This window comes from Triticum aestivum, chromosome 3B (genome assembly GCF_018294505.1).
Source record: "Triticum aestivum cultivar Chinese Spring chromosome 3B, IWGSC CS RefSeq v2.1, whole genome shotgun sequence".
NCBI classification, from domain to species: domain Eukaryota; kingdom Viridiplantae; phylum Streptophyta; class Magnoliopsida; order Poales; family Poaceae; genus Triticum; species Triticum aestivum.
This window is the reverse complement of record NC_057801.1, coordinates 765,477,247-765,491,114: the sequence shown is the minus strand read 5'-3', so window position 1 is coordinate 765,491,114 and position 13,868 is coordinate 765,477,247. Positions and strand designations below refer to the sequence as shown.

Here is a 13,868-nt window from a genome sequence, read left to right as displayed (position 1 = left end):
TGATTTGCGATCCTACCATCGGGGCTTCGATCCGATTCAAAATCGTGATTCTGACAACCTTAGTAGAAAGTGTCACCAACTTAATCTAGAGGGTAAAGTGGAATTCACTATCAATTAACCTACAATTGCTTATGGTATTTGAGGAAAAAAATTGTACAATTAAAAAGCAGAAATGTTTGGGAGGGTTTTTTTCGGGTACAAATTAAAAAGCAGAAATGTTTGGGAGGTTTTTTTTTGGGTAACTTGGGGGAGGGGGTGGTGACTCATGATGAAACTAGATTATGTTATGTGCGCTGCCTAGGGAACCATGTGGAAACAAATGCATAAATATGTGCTTACCAAAATTAAAACTAGTAGAAAAACAAATTTAGGAGTGTTCTAAATTTATATTTTAAAAACAATAAAATCTAGACAGTATGTAACCGAATGATGAATAAAAAGAGAACAACTATTGAACTAAACTTAACGTGACACCATGTTTTAAACAAAATGTGAAGTATGAATTATAAGTATATATTTGCTTCAAGACTATACCACCCGCTATCACAGAAAAATAAACCCAAGAAAATTAAATCTCACTCTCTACCACCCTCATTTGAATTATTATTTTTGATAGAAATTACACCATACCAGGCTCTATGCCGGTGACCGGCCACACCCTGGTTAGAACCAATGTGGAAAACTCCTGCACCCTTGAAGATTAAGATTTTCGTGTGGCAGCTCATGCGCAATCGCTTCCCCTCGGGGACTGGGGTACTTAAGCGACACGGCCCAGAGAATGGCATGTGTCCCCTCTGCGTGGTACCGGAGATGGAAACCCACATCCTATTCTCCTATACGGCGGCGAGGGTGATGTGGACGTTCGTACACGAGGCGTCGGGGCCCGATTGAGAGGCCTTGAACCTTGTGGACTTCCTCCAACTTAGGGCTACTCGGCCATCGCGACATCGCCGCATTTTTTGGCTCATTTTTGCAGCGATGTCGTGGACTCTATGGACGACTCGTAATAAAATGGTGATTGAGAAGGTCCTCCCGCAGAAGGCTTCTGACTCATACTTCAAATTCCTCGCTTTTCTCTGCAGCACTGGCACCCATTATCGAGGCAGCGTGACCGCGACCGGCTCGGCACCATGCTGGAGGCGCTCCTTGCTACGGTCGTCGACTTTCTTCATCACAGTGCCGCATGGCGGCTGCCACTAGGTGGCTTTCTTTTTCCTAATTTCTTTTGTGTTTTCTTGGGCATGCTTGTGCTGTGGCCCCAGCCGTTGTTTCACGTTTCAGACTTGGATGCTTGTATGGACCTATGCTTTATCTATAAAGCGGGGCGAAAGCCTATTTCGGGAGAGCTTAACAAAACATAGTTAAAACAAAAAATAAATAAATGCAAGCACCAGGACTTAGAACCATGATGGACCGGGGATATCAATATTCATCTAACCATCCAATCACATGTTGGTTTGCGGCACAAGTTTCATTAAATGAGGTAAAATGGATTAAAATTCCTGTAAAAAAATACAAAACAGGTGCAAAAGCAGGGGTAAAATTCCTTAAATACTCCCACACTTACACTTACACAGAAAAGAGTGGCAAATATAGAAATTTAGGTCGGCGTGTACCTTTGCGGTGCACGTCAGCTTCTCCTTTTCTCAGAACGAATAAATGCATGGCAATATAATGATGCATCAGGAGTAGTAGCATTGCCGTGGACGTGGAGTTTCTACACCCAGGAGCAAATGCTCCTGGTGTGAATAGTAATATCAAATAAATTCAAAAATATTTCAGAAAATTCTGAAAAGTTTCTGTGACATACTTTCACAAATGTTAGTCGTGCATGCCAAATTTCATCGCAAAATCACATTTGTGTAAGGCGTGGTAAAAAAACAAAATCGATGCTCTGGAAATGTTACTTAGAAAAGCATTTTGAAGCTTTGATTTTGTTTTTTTTTTTGCATGACTTGCACGAATGTGATTTCATGATGAAATTATGCATGCACGACAAACATTTGCTAAAGTATGTCTCCAAAAAATTCAGAGTTTTTTGAATTTTTTTCGAATTTTTTTGGATGTACTGTTCACACCAGGAGCATTTGCTTCTGGGTGTAGAAACGTACTTTCGCATTGCCGTCCCCATCATTGGGAATTCGCGATGGTATATGTTTACATTAGGATTTAGGAAGGTGGGAGACCCTGACCTAGTCGCAGTAAGCACCCCGATCAAGGTCGTACGCTGACAGCAAGTTGTTCTCGGTATGAAAATATACTACTCATGCGCGTATCGGTGCCCAAATTTTCGTAGAGTAATCGCCACTTGCGTGCCCAATCATGCGTACATACCAGCTTTCAGTGCAAATGTCAATGATATCTATACATGCAATCACGCTGATTGCTGAACAGCACGCATTAAACAGAGCAGCAAAAAACAAAGTCATGTCTTATTTCACCATCACGGAATTTTCAGTAGAGGCAGCGGCTCCTTCCAGCCATGCTTTCACCGGCGTCCAAATCAACCGAGGTTTAGACTAATCGCCAGGCGATAATGACACTACGTACGGATCTACTGTCAACTACAGTACCAAAACAGAGGAGAAGACGCATTGACCAGACTACTTGTACTGTCAGTTACTTAGTAATTAACTAACTAAAGCATGCTGAATTCCTACGTAGCGACCTGCTGCCCGTAGCAACCCCATCGTGATCTGTTGGTAGTGGGCTAGCTCTGGATCCGTCCTCGCGGTGGGTGCGCGCGGGCGCGTAGGTGATTGATTGATGGATTGGTCGACTCGACTCAATTGTCGCGTCCCCAACCAGACGGTCCCAACAAGCGAAAAGAAATCCCATCATGGAAGAGGAATAGAAGAGCTCGACGGCGACGCCGCAACCACCGCTCCCACCCCACCCCACATGATGCCACAAAGCACGCAAGCGGGCGAACAGGGGAGAGGAGACCCTTCCATTCACATCACAACTTCAGAAGTGCCATAGGGAAATAGTGTAGAAGTTTCATCCAGAGACGACCGACCGACCCACCGGACGCGGAGAGGGGGAGGGAAAGAGGGAGAGTGGTCTATAGATAGATACAGCTGAAATCCCACTGCCCCAAGAAAGAACTTCTTCCCTTCTTCCTCGTCTCGTCTCCTCCTTCCTCCTCGTCCTCCAAGCCAAGAAACTCCTCATCTCCACCGTCCGCCCGTGAAGGAAGGAGGCGATCGGCCATGGGGAAGATGTGCTGCAGCCAGGAGGAGGACGAGGCGGGGTTCAACCTGCTGCCGCTGGTGATGGCCGCCTTCGTCATCATGCTGCTCTTCGTCGTCTGCTCGCCGCCGCCCCGGCGCAGGCGCTGCGTCGTCGTCCCGTGCTACTGACCTGACCTGACCTCATGGTGGCCGGGTGGTGGGAGCCTCGATCGGCGGCGCTGCAGGCAGGCAAGTGGCTGGTGCTGTGGTAGGCGTTTGTTTGGTTGGTGTCTGAATTTTCTGACTGATGCGTGTTGGGCGGAAGAATAATCTCAATTTCTGCTGAATTCGATCGGACTGTAAAGCTAAAGTCATTCTCTTGTTGCAAGTCTGTCTTGTTGTTAATAATTACTCGTGTGATTGATGTGCGTGCCGTCCGTTGATTCATCTGCATGCGTGCGGCCTGAATCGATCGACTCATCTTGATTCGGTCCCGGAATTCTCGATCAGTTTAATCAGAGCGTCGATCGAAGCAGCACAGGGCTCATTTCTGTCTGCGGGGAGAGAACAAAATGCTACTAGTACCAGTATTCCTCTGCACTGCACAGAAAGATTGCACCCGTGTATCAACATGTTCACAACAAGTTCAGCCGTTTCACCAATGTATCATCAGAGAGATTGTCGAGTGAGTGCCGTGCAGGCCGTTGTGAAACTGTTGTAGATAAGAATTTGCGCACAATCCCATGTTTAGGATCGGTGAACTAACGCGCACAACGAAGCAAGCAGAAACGCTTGCAGCAGAAGATCGGGGCGCACAAGTGCATGTGCGGTGGGTATCGTCTTGCTTAGTTTCGCCGTTTAGATTTTAGAACGGGGCTACCTGTAGCTGGTAGGACTGTTCAGTCGGTCAGCACGTGGGAGCAGCAAAGCAAGACTTGGAACCTTGCATTGGGACCGCGACGAGCAAAGTTGGGATGGAGATGGCACAGCAGATCACCGCCGAATGGTGACAGAGTCCCGTCCCAGTCGGGCGACTCGGGCCGCACCAGCGAGCGGGCGACTAGCATGGCGCACCACAGCGTCCACAAGGCACAAGGGTGCGTGGGCGCGCATGCACACGACCAGCGCTGCACGCCGTCGACAGCAGACGCGCGCGCGTGGCCTGGTGCGCTGCGCTCCGCCGCCCTCTTCCTCTGTGCCCCCGACTCCACGCACCCGCAGCCGATCAAGTGATCAAAAACCAGGGACATCAAACATATTCAGAAGTACGATTATATCACTTCAGACATTAATGCTCCATTGCAAAAAAAAAAACAGAAATGCTATTTTTTTGAAATAAAAAGAGGATAGCTATTTCTAAATCGCAGAAAATATAATTTTGGACTCCCTTTATCTAAAGCAGCAACAGTTAATATGGATTAAAAACCAATTTGCTGTTTCCACAATTGCTAATGCTTCTACTACTAGCCCTAAGGGCATCTACAACGCACACCCTCAAAACACTTGTATACGAGTCCGGACGTTGTGAGGGTCTAGCCCTAAGCGCGCGCGCGCTCTCTCTCTCTATTGCACACTCTCGCTCGAACGGGAGGAAGAAGAAAGGAGGGAGAACACGGTGGACACAGGGAGGTTTCCGGCGCACAAACAGCAACCCTTTTTTCCCTTCCAGAGCTCTGTCGCCACAGCAATTACAACGACCATCAATGGGGTCTTATACCTGAGGCGGCGCTGGGGCACGATCCCCACGCCTCCTACCCAGCCGCATGCCCGATCAGCCCGCTCTAGCCACGCCCTCTCCGTGCACATACACGGCGCAGCGATCTCCACGTGCGCGCCCTGCAGATCCACACAAACTACCTGTCCCTACATCCACGCATCGAGTGTGCGCACACCCGGTGCCATACATGCACGCCCGCACACTGCCCATACACTAGTTGGACTATGCCCATGCACTGGTCGGACTATGCCCAGACACACACGCACGCGCGAATCAACCTATGGTTGAGTTGGTTAGGTGGACAGTGGTATCCCCAACCCACCAGGGTTCCAATCCTGGTGCTCGCATTATTCCTGAATTTATTTCAGGATTTCCGGCGATGCGCTTTCAGTGGGAGGAGACGTTCCCGTCGACGACGAGGCGCCTAGGGTGACTTCGTAAATCTCAAGATGATATGCCGGCTCAGTCTCTCGGAGGTGCTCATAGGGGTAGGGTGTGCGTGTGTGCATTTATAGGGATGAGTGTATGCGCGTGTATATGAGCGCTTATGTTTGTACTGATGCTCAAAAAAAAAGACACGCACGCACGGCGACGGACCTGGCGCGGTCCGGACCAGCGCCCGACACGCCCAGCGCACGCACACACACGCACTAGACATGTCCGCCGTGGCTTATTTTCCAACAGACATAAATATTCGGACATAGTTTGCCGTTCAATACGGTCCTCATTGGTCCACGGACTGGGCTTTGGCGTCCGTTTTCTTGCAAACCAGGGGGCTTTAAATTAGCACGTGTGCTATCTATCTAACCTGCAGGGAATAAGAACATTGAATACTTAAAAGAGTTCATTTCATTTTTTTACCCCCGTGATTCACCCTTTTGGCAGATTCTATCCATTTTTTGGGATAATCTTGCATGGACATAGTACAAGTTTGTGGTCACTGTTGCACGAGCATTGGGCTACTCTGTCTCTTAGTCGGACATTTTGCTTTACCAATGTCGTTGTACTCGGACGGACGACGGAGGTTTTGTTGGCGATATCAGCTCCTTCTTTAGCTGCTGGAGGCGAGGTAGTAGAGCGCTTGCTAGCTAGACATCCAGCATCGTTGCTTGCTCCTTGGATTTACTCCCTCCGTCCCATAATATAAAAGCGTTCGTAACACTACACTCATTGGATTGGATTTGCATACGATTGGACTGTCTTGTAGCATTGGAGAGAATTCAGTCCTGCCTGCTTGAATTCAATCCTGCTTCAGGTACTAACTGACGGCTGTCCTGTTGAAGAATAATTTTATCTGGAGATAAGTCAATTTATTAATATTGCTATCGATAATGGACCAGAAGCAAAATGACCAATGCTTATGTATGTATGTTAATGGAGATTACACAATTCTAATCTAAATCACCGGCCTGCGAAAAATTCCCCATATTTGACAATCCTACTAATTTTCGCTTGTGTCAGGTGATACATCGGCTCACCATCGTTCACCGTTTCATCTTCTCTTTCAGAAAAACCAAGAACTTATCTATTTGTGAAAAATTGAAACCCTTGCCCTTTTCCCCAAGTAAAAAATTACAACTTAATTACAATGGAGCGATGAATTCTAGGACTAGTTTCTACAATGTAGTGATAAACCATCTTGAGATTTTGTGTTTTTAACAAGAAATCATGTGATCTCCAAATGTATACCACCATCTTGTATGAGTGTTATTTCAGTTTATTTATGTTTTAACTTGGAAAGGAATTTTAAGAACAAATGGCATGTAATAATTGGCGGCCTAATAATACTATCTCACCACACAAGTGAAACTATGCTAGTAAAATTACTTAAAAAAATCACTTGATAAACTGCTATCTCTAACTAGCTCAATAAACATCCAACGAAATGTTGACAACAAGTCCTTCCCAACTAGCCGATCTTCACTAACAATGGAACTATGTACAATGAGTTCGAGATTGACAGGGTGAATGGGTGCACAAATGTATATAGTGTGCATTACACAATGGAATATTACGATATACAACGAGTATGCTGCACAGGTGCTTCCAACAAGGCCATGCATGCCCTTCCTTCCTCATCACCTGTCACACAGAAGCTTCTCACTGCGGTCGCACTGCATTTTGATCCAGTGTGTTGTAGGTGTAGTCCCCTGAGGAGTTCAGTCCATACTAGAGGGCACACAGGAGGAAAATATGAATTAGCTGTCATTCTCTTCAGTTGATATAGTAGTCAAGATGAAACACAGGACTGTTGGGATGGGAATACATTTTCAGTGTCGAACTAAGGCATGATTGGTTCATATAACAAAGTTGCACAATTTTTTTGCCATTTCATTTGAGGTTAGATCGTCATAGCCTTTCATGGTATATGAAATGTTTGTCAGGCATTCTAAGATTTTCATACTATAAAATACTCCCTCCGTCCCAAAATAAGTGTCTCAACTTTATACTAACTTTAGTACAAAATTGTACTCCCTCCTTCCCAATATGTAAGGCGTGGTTTGACTTTTCTGGTCTTCGTCACGGAACTTTGACTATGATTTTCATGTATTCTATGTCTATAAAATTAGTATACATACATATGAAATAAAATTGTTCTGCAAGACAAATACGATGATGCCATTTATACATGTTCAATCCATATACATTGATATATATTAGTGGTCAAAGTCGTGCATCAAAGACCGTAAAAAGTCAATCGCGCCTTATTTTTTGGGAAGGAGGGAGTACTAAGGTTAAGACACTTATTTTGGGACAGAGGGAGTAATAGTGAGTAACTGCAGTAGGATAATAAGATTTTGCATAAGGTTAGGTTGTCAGACTCATGCAGTAGAGTACAAAACAATTACGGTAGAGAAAAAGGAAAAACAATGAGTATTATGACAGAGGCTATCAAGCAGGTGAGCATCATGACTTATGAGTAACAGCAAATGTTGAAACATAAAAGTCTCCAGCAAAATAAGCTCGGCGAATAGAAGCCAAAGAGAAAAATGCGTGCTTGCTTAATGGCTCAATATATTCTTCAGTTTGCTAGGGAGAAGAGTGATGTCCAGACACAATCTCAAGTAGAAATACAGGACTCACTGTTGGGACGTCAATACATTTACAATGACCACTGAGGGCATGTTTGGTTCATATAATAAGGTTGCCAAAATTTGTTTTCCAACCTGCACAAGGTTTATGACTCTAAAACAATGGTGTGTGTAACTGCAGCAAGACAATAGCAGTCTCCTTTTTGTTTACTTTACTTTTGCAATCAACGTGCTCCACATTATTGTTGCATCTCTACTAAAGAAATGTATGCGAACGATTTCCAGCCAACTAGTTTGTCTTTAGTCTTTACAACTCAACGACACAAAAGGCTTGCGTCTTCGATGTATTGAAAAGGTAGAAAGGATAGTACTAACTTGACCCTAAAGCTAACATATGATCCAGCCCAGATAATGTGTAATCACTAATCAGCGTACAACAATACAACTTTAACACCTTTTTCTTCAGATTGCTTGCTTGGTTATAGCCTTGTAGGAGTAAACAAAACGAACTAGTACTCATCTAGAAATGCTTCAACTATGGTGTGTGCTACAATCAGGTTGTGTACTAAACTTCTAAATCCTGCGCTGGACTACACATGTAGTTGTAGAGTACAAGATAATTATGGTATCGAGCAGCTGAGGGCCATGACTCATGAAAGTATTAGCAAATATAAAAAGTTTCCAGCAAAATAATCTTGACAAATTGAAACTAAAAGGAAAAATATGTGCTTTTTTCGATGAAGCAAAATATGTGCTTGATTAACAATTCAAAACATTCTTCAGTTTGCTAGGATGAACAGTGCTGCACAGATATGGCAAACGTATTATCGTTAACGATAGCACACTCTTGCTTAGGTTGCATAGTCCCATCTGAAATCAGTGCAAGCAAGCGTTGGAGGATAAGCAATTCTCACCTTCTGCCTCATTGATGAGCTCCATAAGTTCGGATGACCACCCCTGGGGTCAGCCGTGGTAGGGAGATAGGATGGAGCTCCTTGGGCAATAAGCAGCGGTCTCCTTATGACCACAAAATCTTCATCGCTGTCATAGTCGCTACTCGTGGGTGAAACCATGGCTCGTAGAACCATCGCCAAGAAAAGCGAGAGTGCCTGTACATGTAAACAGATCAGATCATCCCCCTCGAGGTGCAAAGGAAAACAGAGTATGTTTGTTTATCTTATTAGTTACTCCCTCGGTTCCGAATTACTTGTCTTAGACTTGTCTAGATACGGATGTATCTAGCACTAAAATGAGTCTAGATACATCTGTATCTAGACAAATCCAAGACAAGTAATTCGGAACGGAGGGAGTATTACTAATGGAAATTACTGTGAAAGAGCATTAATTGGAGCATACAACTTAAAGGCATGTGTATACTTGGTGTGCCGTTTGAGCTGATGAAAATGCTTGCTTATAACAATCTGACGCACCTGAGTGGCAAAGGTAGCGAGAGCAGCCCATTTGCAGAGGTCGAGGTTGTTATTGACGAAGGAGACGAGGTTCTCGAGCTCTCCTGTGCGGTCATACGGCAGATCCTGCAAGAAGAAGAGGAATCAATCAGTGCTCTGGTTTGATCAACTGAACTGAACTTATTACTGTCAGGGGAATGAATGTGCATCCAATGAATCCACCTGGATCCAATGCTCGTTGAGGAGGATGCGTCCGGCCACGGCGGCCTCGAGCAGCATCATCACCATTGCCAAGCCGGTGTACTGGAATTAGTTGTTATCATCAGTAACAAATGAATATGAATATGAATGTTCCCAAGCAAAGCAAGCACGAGGGGGAGTGAATGAATGAATGGGTATGAGTAACTTGTGGTGGTTCTTACGAAGCAGAGGCAGCACCCGCTGCTGGTCTCGGCGGCGACGTAGCCCGCGAGGAGGATGGCGCAGTAGAGGAGGCCGGCGGCCATGACGGCGCACGCGAACCTGCGAGCCAAGAAGTTGGATCAGCATTACATACAGATACAGGTGGGAAGGGAAGTGGAGGGCGGGAGGGAGATAGACAGAAGAGATGGTAGTAGTACATACCAGAGGTCTGGGAGGAGGTGGTGGATGTGGAGCTCATGGTGGCGCGCCCACCGGGAGAGGATGGAGGCGGCGTAGAGGACGGCGGAGAGGGCGGCGAAGGCCTGCAGGAAGGCGAGGAACTTGAGCAGGAACCCCAGGCAGCACCGCCCGCACCCGCCGCCGCCCTTCTCGGAGCGGCCGCCGCGCGCCATCGCCGGTGGGTTGGGGGATTTGGATTTGGGTTTGGGTTGAGGGGAGAAGAAGAAGAGGAAGCTGGATTTGGGGGAAGAAGATGGATGATTGAGGAGGAGGACAGCTGGAGGTGGACCAACTAGGCCAGGCAGCAAAGCAAATGGCCCTCTTCTGCATCTCTGAAACGTGGGCCACGCGTGTTAGTTAGTTTGCACCTACCCATGTTCTGTGTTTTCTGTTACAAGCAACGCCAACTCCAACATGAATCCGTGTCATGTCACCCGTTTGGCGTACTGGCACTCTCCCGTATCGTATTACGCTTGTCAATAGACATCTAGAAATTTCGTCCATTTGTCTATCGTGTTCTAGCGGGTTAGAAGATACAAAGCATGTGATGTTTCTTCGTCAGAAAGCAAAGGAGGTTTGGAATAAGTTGAGGATGGACGAAGTGATTAGTAAAGCTTGTGTTATTGACCGTACGAGAGAGGCGGTCTTTGAATTCTCACTTCTTATGCCAGACGAGGATCTATCTATACTGGGCCTTAGAATGCTCGTGAATCGATCGCTATTACCACTTAGTATTTAATGGTGGGATATACGTACTAGATTGGTTCATGAAGAAATGTCTCAAGATGCGTACCACACTTTTATGAGGGTTCGTGCTATAACGACAAATCTTGTTAATGATTGCTCCCCCAATGCAACTAGTAAAAGAGAGGGATGGATTAGACCTCCTGTGGGTTCTGTAAAGCTTGATGTTGATACATCTGTTAATCATGATCTGCTTAGGGGCACAACTGACGATATACTCAAAGATGATAAAGAAAAATTCATTGTTGGCGGGAATTGGAAGATTGATCGGTGTGTTGACGTCTTGACAACAGAAGCTTTGGCTATGAAATTCGGCTTATTTCTTGCACAAAAGTCAGGATGCAATCGTCTTGTTATTAATTCTGATAATATGGAAATCATTAATACCATGAAGAATGAAGGACGTTATACGGGAGCGACGGTGGCAGTTTTTTTATGATTGTTATTTATTCGCCTGTTGATTTTCCTCTTACGAGGTTTGAACGTTATAATACGGAAACGAATAAGCTAGCTCATGAACTTGCTACGTTAAATTTTCTGTGACTAAGAATTGGTTTTGAGGAGCATATGGATGAAATTGTACATATTCTTATATTTCTAATCAATAAAGATTCTTATTTTAAAAAACTCCAACGTGGATCAACAACCCTCTCCTCCCCCCTCATGTTTGAACCAAGCAGTACCGATACTTTTTGCTATCCAACGAGAGTCATCAAGTGTTCATAAACTGGTCTGAATGTTCCCCCAAAAAAATTCAAACCTTCCTCAAATTAGAGTTCGGGCACACCTACTCAGACTCAAATCCCACCATAAATCCATGTTTTCCTCTCATTCCCTTCTCTCCATTGGATAAAGGGATGATATTTGGTGAATATTGTTGGATGGCTGCCTCTTATTTAGATGTCCGAAGACATGTCTGTGGACACTTAGGGCATCCACAATGCTGGCGCTAGCGTACGCGCCATGATCAAATTCCTGGTCGATGGGGCCAGTTGGGCCATCCAACCTTTGGCCCCAGGTACGGATGCCGGGAAAGGAATCTAGCGCTTGCGCTATTTTCTCGTACGATGGAAGGCTGCGTGAAGCGACAGGTCTGTAGCGCCCGTGTAATTAGCGTCCAACATTGTAACCAAAAGCGCCCGTACTTTCATAATTTTGCTTCGGCTCGTCGGGCTAAGAACCGGATAACAAAACTGAAAGATGAGCACGGTGTATGGAAGGAGGGCACTGCCTATTTGAATCCTTTAATATCGGATTATTTCGCTGGCCTCTTCTCCACAGAGATAGAGGAACCGGACCCAGAGCTATTGGAGAAGGTAACACCTAGGGTCACCGCAGGCATGAATGAGGAGATGTTGAAGCCATATACGCCCGGATGAGGTAAAAAAAGCCCTATTTTCGATTGGTGACATGAAAGCACCGGGTACAGATGGTCTCCATGCGCTGTTCTTTAAGAAATGTTGGTCCATTGTTGGTGATGCACTTACTCTAGAAGTGCTTGAGGCGATAAATAACAAGAAAATTCCGGAGGGGTGGAATGATACTGTCATTGTGTTAATACCAAAGATTGATACACCGGAGAGAATAACACAATACAGGCCAATCAGTCTATGTAACGTTGTTTACAAAATTATTTCCAAGATGATTGCTTTCCGTATTAAGTCCTTTTTGGATGACATCATCTCACCTGTTCAGAGCGCCTTTGTGCCAGGAAGGTTGATCACAGATAATATTCTGTTGGCTTATGAAAGTCTTCACACTATAAAGAATAAAAAGAAAGGCAAGGTGGGATACTGCGCTGTTAAACTTGATATGCATAAGGCCTATGATAGAGTTGAGTGGAAATTTTTAGAGAAAATAATGCTGCAGTTGGGCTTTCACACTGAAGAGGTGCAGCTATGATGGCTTGTGTCACCTCTGTCAGATATAAAGTGAGATACAATGACCAGGAGACTGGAGGGTTCATTCCTACTAGGGGTCTTCGTCAGGGAGATCCACTTTCACCATATTTGTTTTTGCTTTGTGCAGAAGGTTTGTCAAGCTTACTGGCTCATAAGGAGGAGGTTCGTGGCATAGACGGGGTTAAGGTGTGTAGGAATGCACCATCGGTGTCTCATCTACTTTTTGCTGATGATTCCCTTATCCTCATGAAAGCTGATATGATTAATGCAACCTCGTTGAGACAGGTGTTGGATGAGTACTGTGCAAGCTCAGGACAGTTAGTGAGTGAAGGTAAATGCAGTATTTTCTTCAGTCCAAATGTGGATGTTGAGGTAAAGGCTCAAGTTTGTGCGGAACTCAATATAATGACAGAAGCCGTCTCTGATAGATACTTGGGACTACCTGCAATGGTGGGCCTTGATAAAAGTGAGAGCTTTGAATATTTGTTGGAAAGAATATTTAACAGGCTAAAAGGGTGGAAAGAGAAAATCCTTTCTATGGGTGGCAAGGAGATTTTATTAAAGGCAATTATCCAGTCTATTCCTGTGTTTGCAATGGGGTTTTTTAAAATCCCAAAGAAAATATGCAAAGAGATGACAGACGCAATGGCCTCTTTCTGGTGGGGGGACACTGATGATCACAAGAGATTGCACTGGTTTGCCTGGTGGAGAATGTGTGTGCCCAAGAACAGAGGTGGAATGGGATTCAGAGATCTTCATGCTTTCAACTTGGCAATGCTTGCTAAACAGAGTTGGAGACTGATCACTCACCCTAATACTTTGTGTGCGCAAGTATTGAGGGAAAAGTACTATCCAGATGGGAACTTACTCAAGGCAGGGCCAAAAAAAGGTGCTTCTTTTACTTGGCAGAGCTTGGTGGCGGGACTACAAACATTCCGAAGGGGCCATATCTTGAGAGTGGGAACCGGAGAAAGCATCAACATTTGGGAGGATCATTGGATCCTGGATAGCCCAACTCGGATGGTGCTCACACAAAAGGGAAACAGTTTGCTGAGACACGTGAATGAATTAATTGACCCTATCACAGAAGAATGGGATGAGGACCTTCTAAGGCATATTTTTCTTCCTGTCGATGTTGAAAGAATTCTCATAATTCCTCTTTCTCCATTGTTGGAAGACTTTGTGGCCTGGAATGGAACCAAATCACATACTTTTTCAGTCAGATCTGCATACTACATTGAGTGGGAGCA

General features: G+C 45.1%; 1 protein-coding gene across 1 annotated transcript; it reads right to left on the bottom strand.

Moving 5' to 3' along the window:
• Nucleotides 1–6,730: 6,730 nt before the first annotated feature.
• Nucleotides 6,731–10,264, bottom strand: LOC123072290 (tetraspanin-18). The gene is made up of 6 exons (XM_044495854.1): nt 9,956–10,264; nt 9,754–9,853; nt 9,554–9,634; nt 9,353–9,457; nt 8,837–9,031; nt 6,731–7,059 (listed from the first exon to the last, which is right to left on the bottom strand). The coding sequence occupies exons 1-6, from the start codon at nt 10,144–10,146 to the stop codon at nt 6,991–6,993; spliced, it is 741 nt and encodes a 246-aa protein (XP_044351789.1). The 5' UTR covers nt 10,147–10,264; the 3' UTR covers nt 6,731–6,990.
• Nucleotides 10,265–13,868: the final 3,604 nt, after the last annotated feature.